The sequence below is a fragment of the Olea europaea genome, chromosome 2 (assembly GCF_002742605.1).
Source record: "Olea europaea var. sylvestris chromosome 2, O_europaea_v1, whole genome shotgun sequence".
Lineage (NCBI taxonomy): Eukaryota > Viridiplantae > Streptophyta > Magnoliopsida > Lamiales > Oleaceae > Olea > Olea europaea.
In genome coordinates this window covers 22959690-22967945 of record NC_036238.1, presented here as the reverse complement: position 1 = coordinate 22967945, position 8256 = coordinate 22959690, and the positions used below count along the sequence as shown (strand labels likewise).

Genomic DNA, 8256 nt, shown 5'->3' with positions numbered 1-8256 from the left:
CCCCCCCCCCCCCCCCCCCCCCCCCCCGGAAAAAAAAAAACTTATCCACCATCACCAGCCATCCTCAGGTATCTTTCTACCAGTTACACCGATAGCTTCTAGTGAGACGGCCAAATTTGGTGTAAGTTCTGTTTGCCTTTCTCTTGGTGACTGCTGCTGTATCACAATGAAGTTTACTTCTTTTTTATGTGTAGCTCTTGACTAATGACTCTTAAGGAATAAAAGAAAAATATATCTTCATGATAGTTCTGAAAATTTTAATCCGTATGTTTAGGATTCAGTTATTTATTTTCTTGTTGTGTTCTACATTTTTCAAGAATAATTTGCTCACAGACTACTGGAGTAAAAAGTTGGTGAAATAACCAAATGATTTCTTGTTTTAAATGTATAAAATCGGCTTCTCATCCAATCGATCCATGAACACATTACTATACAAATCAATGTATGGGTATATTGAGTATTGAGAATAATATAATTAAACAGGTCAATTTCGTAACTGAAAGTCAACAAGGTCCTAACATGGCTATATTTAATATTTGGATATTCTCTAATAGTATTTGCGACAACTCTGTTTGCTTCCTAGGAAAATTCAGTGACAAACCCATTAAGGAATGGAGTTTCCTTCCATTTGTGTTTTAAGAGTTTCTTGAATATGGCTGTGCGCCTGTGCCGTTTAGAATATCTGCATTCGAACAGATATTCTAACCATTTCCGTTCATTTGATTACACGGTTCTCATTGAGTTAGTCTGCAAACATATTGGAATTGTACACGCATTAGAAATCATGGAAGATTTGACAGTGGAGGGATGTTAGCCGGATCTCGTGACATACAATTCAATGGTCAATATTTCTTCTAAACAGAGACACTATGATGATGCAGCGCTGGTTATTTTTAATCTTCTATCTCGTGGAATGGAGCCAAATGCTATCACATACAATACTCTTCTCCATTCTCTTTGTACCTGTGGGTGTTGGGATGAAGTGGACGAGATCCTCATTTTCATGAATGAAACATCACACCCTCCTACTCGCGTAACTTATAATATTTTGATTAATGGTTTATGTAAACATGGTCATCTGGATCGTGCAATCGACTTCTTTAATGAGATGGTTATTTACAACTGCTTTCCTGATATAATTACTTATAACACCCTCCTACGTGCTCTTTGTAAGGAAGCAATGCTAGACGAGGCTATCCAAATTCTTCATTGCTTATGTGATACAAACTGCTCTCCTAGTTTAATCACTTACAATATTGTCATTGATGGATTGTCAAAGGAGAATTTTATGGGGAAAGCAATGGAAGTATACAATAACATGTTGGAGCATGGGATTTGTCCTGATGAAGTTACCTATCGATGTTTGATTTGGGGTTTCTGCCGAGCCGATCTAATTGAAGAGGCTATAGAATTATTAAAGGCGATGGGTTTTAACAAAAACAGGATAAGAGATAATTGTTATAAATTCATTATTAAGAGATTGTGCCAGATCAAAAAAGTGGATTTTGCAATCCAAGTCCTAGAAATGTTGATATCGAGTAGACACAAGTCCTATGTCACAGTTTATTTGGAAATAATTCATGAGATTGATACTGCTAGTATGCCTGAAGAAGCTGCAGAATTACGACAGAAATTGGTGGAACTCAAGATTTTCAAAGAGGCTAGCCCTTGCTAGATCCAAACGTGCATGGCTTTGACAATCTTATGCATGGTACATCTTCAGCCTGTTCACCCCAACTCGAGCAAAAATTATTTTCTTCGAAATAAAGGTTTTCTCTTATTCTTTCTTATCCATGCTCATTTGTTACTTGGGAGTCTTTGATCTTTCAGGTGCATTAAATCCTGTGTCAATTAACAAATTTCCCATCTTATTTATTATCTTTGTCATATCATCTATAGCATACTTGTGCAATTTTTGTTAATCATGGATCTTGATTCCTTGGAATATTATTGTTTTGGTACACATCTGTAGACTATGATGCGAAAAAATTACTTTGGTTTACCTAAAAACTAGAAAATTGATATGGTATTGATACTTGATATGAACTTATCAATTCAGACTGATGTTTCTATTATAGTTGTGTGGTCTATTTTTATTCACTCGACCTAATAATTTGTACCAACAGATGTGCATTATGCTTCCTGCAAGCAAATGCGAAGAGTTGCGAGTGTTTAGAGTTTGATTAGGAATTGTTTTGTTACGAGAGGAAGTGTCTTTGCATGATGGAGTCGTTGACGTGTAATGTATATTGTGCTCCTCTCTTTCTTTTATTTTGTTGATGCAATAGAAGAACATCATGCTCACATTTCTCTCATTTTTTCCCCCGAAAAATAGCTCTTTCATTGTAACAATTGATATGTTCGAAAAGTGAAATTAATTGGGATGGAGTGGAACATAGGTGAGGAAATGTTCTATATATGCCAGTCAAGAGTCGGAAAATTTTATATTTTCCATCCTTATAACGATCCTACCATTGATGTGATTTTTTTTTTTTGTTTCTTGATAGGGGAAGAATTGTAATAAGTGGCTGTGCTGTAAAAAAGTGAATGAAATATACCGTGATAGGGGCAACAGGACAAGTGCTGACATAGTTTTGGATTTTGGAGCAGCATGCTTCGCATGTTGACCTGGTTTTTATTTCATAGGCAGCTACTAGAGTATCAACCAATCTTTAGAGGCATGACTTCGCAATTGTTAAGAAAGTTTTGTTTTGTTATTCTACGAACTGTTTCGTTTGTCTATGTTATTTTAGGCATATCGAACTTCATGGACGCATGCAAATTTTGATAGTGGATTCGCCAGAAACTAATGCTATTTGCTCGAGGGGAGGGGAAGGGAAGTAAATTCAGAAAAAACCAAGTCAAACTTTAATTTTAAACATACATCACATGAGACCCAATTACCTATCTCATTTTCTATAAAAATATAATTTTAGCAACTTATAAGCAAATCCAAACAAGCACAAGTATGAGAAACTAGAGTAACTAATACCACAAGAAAGTACCAAAATGACATGGGAAAAAGATATGCTATTTATGTACAATCGTACTGCTGTGTAAATTAAGGTAAGAGTAAACAAGAAATCACCAGCAAGGATACCAAGAGCAGATACGGAAACATGGTTAACTACAAAAATGTCATAGAGCCGCGTATAGCAGAAAAGTGCACCCAACTATTGGAAGATCGGCTAAATTTATTTCCTCCAATAACTAGAACCGGATCAAGAGTAACACAGCCTAAAGTTAGAAAACGATAAATGAAAAATAACTATCACGGGAGGCCAAAGTTTGGCCATGAACAATTGACTTCAGCATCCCTGTTTCCAATGTCCCCCTTAGCCTTGTAGGAGTAAGGCAGCAGGATCAAGTTCAAAAGACCCTTCCGGGACTCCTTTCCTTTCACTGCCAGTCATTTCGAAATAGGGAATTTGGTGGGAGAACCTAAGCAGCTCGTTGGGTCGTATTACAAACGAATCAATCTCCCTCCCACTTGTTCGCTGAAATAGGCTAAGAAATCCTTCAACTTTGTCCAAGCAAGCAACTTTTATACCGGTACCATCAACAAAATCTGACATAACCTCCACAATTTCATATTTGAAATGTTTATGATTCTCCGGGTTGGAACTCCATCGAATATCCCAGTCCTTGAAAAGAGCCCAAATTTCTCCTTTTCTAGGATATATGACAATAGAACCTCTGCTCCTACCCTTTTCAAAATGCACTTGATGAGAAAATGTACAAATTTCTGAAGCTTTTTCATTCTTACCACGCTTAAATCTGCCACAGCCAACAGGCAACTCCACATTTGCCCAATTAGTCGCTTGTTTATCCTCAGGATGAGCTTCTAACCAGTCGATGCTCAAGTTGAATCCAGGAGTAATTATCTTTTTTATCTGAGCATAGTATCTAGGCATGCAATCTAATGTATCATAACAAGCCCACATTTGACCAACAGAAAAACAATTTTCTTCTCTGATCTTATCAAAATTATGGAATTCTGGATCAGGACACTCATAAACTTTCTTATCTTCATCACTACAATCTGAATCTGGTTCAGAATCATCTAAGATATGAATAGAAGGTTCAGCACCAGTGCCCTGCATACCAGCTGCTTGCCCGTCAACCTTAACTTTGCTACTCTCTGCATTCTTGTCAACGAAGCTTTCTTGAGGAGGTAAATTTCCCTTTTTTTTAACTTTTGATTTGGCCCTATCTTCATCAGTAGTAAAACTAGTCTGATTACCACATTTTGAAACTTCACCATCCACAGTCCCATTTTCCCCCTTTTCACCGTCACCTGATAATTTGTTCCCACGCGATCTCTTGGGAGGGCTAGCAAAGTCATCGTCATCGCTTATATTGCACGAGAAATGCTGCATTCGCTGAGCCTGTCTCCTCGGACGACCGGAACCATTAAGTCCAGGATCCATCCTTGTCCCATGGTTGTCATAATTTTCCTCAATAACCACATCTTCCAGGTCAGAATCACTTGTGTCAGAACTTTCACTAGATTCCACTACTACCTTCTTGCTTCTCTTCCTACTTTGGTTTTCCATATTTCCTGATTTTCTAGGCATTGCATCTCGATTGGGCATTGCACCCCCTGCCTTTCCAACATTGAACGAATGGACATTTTTGCTATCTTTTTCTTTTGCATTCAAATCCCCTCCAATCTCAGCTGCATTTTCTGCCTGAGGACCTGATTCTGACCCAACTTTTCTACTGGTGGCACTTCCGAGAGATCCTGCACGATAATCTGAGGATCTTGTCGTCTTTTGTGCGCCCATTTTGAACTCTCCCAGGTCTGGGACCTCTTTTTGTTTAGAAAGAGAAGGTCGACTCTGGCTGGATTTCGAGGGCACATTTTGAACACCTGGTTGAGCCCTTTTGGACCCCAAATGAATCCCTTGAGCGCCTAGGTCATAAGCAATGAAGGCTCTTGAGCAATTTTCATTATGACAGCGTAAAGCTTTGTTCACATATTCTCTTGGATACTGAAATCTTCCATTACAAAATGGGCAACATGTCCAGAATCCTGCCTGTCTAGCTACAGAATTTGGCGGCTTTGTCTGATATTGATTCTGACCGCGAACAGTGAAACCATTTGGATTATTGTTCTGATGCTGCAATGAATTTGCTGAAGCTCTAATCTTAGCGTCATATACAGATTTCTTTGTAGAATCCGATAGTACCCTATTTGCTTCCCCAATCAACTTAAAAGCAGCTTCTGCACCATGAAATTTGTTCTTATCGGGATGGAGAAGAAGTGCTAGTCTTCTGTACTGTTTCTTGATGGTGGCTTCATCAGCCAACCTTTCGACTTGAAGGATTCCATACCAGTCTTTTTCAGATCCCAATATCCTGTTTTTTGATGAACAGTGAACATCACAGACAGTAAGTATCTGAGCTACATTCTCAAGTTCAGGAAAAAGATTTTGAGCTTTCAAAGCAATCTTTCGAGCCCCTTCAAAGTCATTATTTTCCATCTTCTTCTCAGCAATCTGCTTTGCTCGGAAGGCTTCATCCTTGTTGCACTCCATTGCCAACATAAAGTACAAATAAAATGCCAACCAATCAAAGTCTCAAGCACAAAAATTGAATTAACAGAAGTGAAATTTCTCCTTGTTCTCAAACCAAATAACTCTGCTTTTTCCTCCAGAGCCCACCAAGTATCCAAAAAATTAGACTCTGCAGCCATATTAAAACATAGTTTCTGTGGGAATCAATATCAAGTTTAAATCATCGAGCTTTCTCATTTTTCAAAAAAGAAGACTGCACAAAACAAGTTTAAGCAATAAAGTAAGGCAAAGGCAACACTCTTTGGTTGGGCTAAATTATCAGCAAAAACAAAAGAAGTATCTGTGGAATAAATTAGTTATTACCACCTTGAAGCCTCTAAAGCAGGTATATCGAGATCTTAGGCCAAATAGTATACTGTGCTTGGCTTTCAAAATAGAGGCTTTTGGACCGTCTAAATAAATGATATGATCCAGGGATTAACATCGGAATCTTAAAAAAAGGCCTGCAATATAGAACAAAAAGGCCACCAACCTAAAACAGTAATATGACACCAGAAAGTCAAGCAATGCACTCTTTTTTTCTTTTCTTTTTTTTCTTTTTTTGTTCACAGTCTTGACTTATTACCAAATACAATGTTTACTGGATATACATAATTCAACTACTGTTTGACGCCTCCTTAGCATGTTGTCCTACGATTCAAGCTGTCTAACTGAAAAATCATGATTGAACAATAAAATACTTAAAAAGACCCACATACGATGAAGATTTATTGTTTCCATTGGAAAAGAAGTCTTTGTCCATATACATTACTCAAAATCAGATGAATAATAAGAGAACATAAGAGGAGTGATAAAATGTGCATAAAACTCTAACAATTTTTCTTTTCTTGTAGCTTGTTGTGAATATAAAATTAATTGTGCTACATGTACATTACAACTTACTGATTGATGTACATACACATGATGTGGTGAGACGTGATTGGATTAAAATTTCTTCAATTAAGAAAATAATAATAATAAAAATAACTTCCCCCTCTCTTTTTTACACCTCATATATCCGTAAAGCATTATGTAATTCCTTATGTACAAGTAAAACTATTCATAAAAAATATATCTCCAAACTAATCACCGTAACCTACCGCTGAATTCTTTATATTCCTTCGCATATAACAACTTGGAATCATAAAAATCTTTAAGCTTAAGGTTTACCCCACATAAATCCTGAAAGCAGACAATAAAGTAAAAATGATCAAAATAATCTTTCAAAACACGAAATGCCACCTAGAATAAATGCCTTCGAAATCCTAAATCTAAACACGCCTGGAGAATAGTACATTACCAAATTGGAGTGATATATCAACAAATATACACATTAAAAACAATAAACTTAAAAATCCTTAACAAATGAACGAGTAAATCAATACCTTCAAAACCCTAGAATCGAACATGCTCAGAGAGTAGCGCACACACCAAATTAGAGTGATGTATCACCAAATACAAACATTAAAAACCGCATGCAAACGAAATCCTGAAAATTAAACGAACCCACCGGCCCATAACTCAACTTCCAAAATCCATGCGACGGATCAAAAAATTAGAACTAAACCAAACATGTAGGCAGCGTAACCAAACAGTTAGTACACAAATTTACTTACCTTGTAGCTCTTGCGCAGAGAGGGTGACTAGTTACAGAAGGTGTTTTGGACGAATTTTTTGAGGCAAGGGGATGGTGGAAATGAGGGTGGACGAAGGGAAAATAGAGTGAATTTGGGGGGGAGGAAGAACCCTAATTCCTTTTGAAATTTCATTCAATTTCCCCCAAAAACTATCTGAAATTTTTCCCTCGCGGGCAAATGGGCTAGGGGGAAGTGCGGGGCTGTGGGCTGAAAGCAACTCGTGTTTTTGAAGAATCTATAGTTGGCGTAGCAAATTAAGTGCGACTTTTATGAGAAATTTGCACGACGTTACACGCGAAGAGATGTCACGTTAAAAATTAAGCCAATTGTTAATATCCCTTGTTATGAATATTAAAGACCATAATATTAAAGACGAGGTATAGGCAATGTGAAAATCAAACAATAAAGGAGCAAAAAAAGTACGGGAAGAAGAAGAGAATTCACTAATATCAATAAAGGAGGATTGTAAATTGTGTAGAATGTAAGTATGATTTTTCAAGAGGTAGAATTTTCACACTTATATTGTAAAAAGAAGTATAAGATGTGGAGTTCAACTATAACATGTCTAAACAATAATATGGTATTTGGGATAAACTACAATTCATAAAAAAAAACTGCCAAAATTACCAATTATTCATTCCTATATAAGATCGGCGCTCAAGCGATGGCCGACTGCTTCAGCAACTTTGTGGAAAGCAAGCGCCAATATTACTATTTTGAGTGCTTGAGCGAAATCAAGGCATGTAGTGAATGCCAGTTCGACGTTTCCTTCTCCTTCCAAATTTTTTTTTTCTTTTATTGCAACTTAAACTCCTTCAGATTTTTTTCAAGTCCAACACAAATTCTGAACTCTCAATTGAACTCCAACTATAATTCCCAAACAGACTTCAAATAAAATCTCCAAATAAATTTTCAAATACAATTCAGATCACACCTTAATTTCAACAAATATCATATTTCTGAATTCAGTTACCTAACTTATTTTTAATAATGCATCAAAATATTTTTAATCATATATATTGTAAAATTCACAAATATAAATCACTTGTTTAATATTTATA

At 36.6% G+C, this 8256-nt stretch overlaps 2 protein-coding genes across 6 annotated transcripts; one reads left to right on the top strand and one right to left on the bottom strand.

Annotated features, from left to right (window-relative positions):
- The first annotated feature begins 723 nt into the window (after positions 1-723).
- LOC111367041 (pentatricopeptide repeat-containing protein At1g08610-like) lies at positions 724-2810 on the top strand. Of its 2 annotated transcripts, none has more exons than XR_002697711.1 (2): positions 724-1769; positions 2508-2810. XR_002697711.1 is itself a non-coding variant. In XM_022987733.1 (2 exons), the coding sequence occupies exon 1, from the start codon at positions 839-841 to the stop codon at positions 1673-1675; it is 837 nt and encodes a 278-aa protein (XP_022843501.1). In that variant the 5' UTR covers positions 724-838; the 3' UTR covers positions 1676-1711; positions 2508-2810. The 2 variants fall into 2 exon arrangements, 1 of the variants encoding a protein (XP_022843501.1); XM_022987733.1 differs by having other exon boundaries at positions 724-1711.
- Positions 2811-3002: 192 nt separating this feature from the next.
- On the bottom strand, positions 3003-7417 carry LOC111367020. 4 transcript variants are annotated; one of them, XM_022987712.1, is made up of 4 exons: positions 7175-7417; positions 6944-7047; positions 6659-6740; positions 3003-5688 (listed from the first exon to the last, which is right to left on the bottom strand). In XM_022987712.1, the coding sequence occupies exon 4, from the start codon at positions 5547-5549 to the stop codon at positions 3336-3338; it is 2214 nt and encodes a 737-aa protein (XP_022843480.1). In that variant the 5' UTR covers positions 5550-5688; positions 6659-6740; positions 6944-7047; positions 7175-7417; the 3' UTR covers positions 3003-3335. The 4 variants fall into 4 exon arrangements, with proteins under 4 accessions (XP_022843480.1, XP_022843485.1, XP_022843471.1 ...); XM_022987717.1 differs by lacking the exon at positions 6659-6740; XM_022987703.1 differs by lacking the exon at positions 6944-7047.
- Positions 7418-8256: the final 839 nt, after the last annotated feature.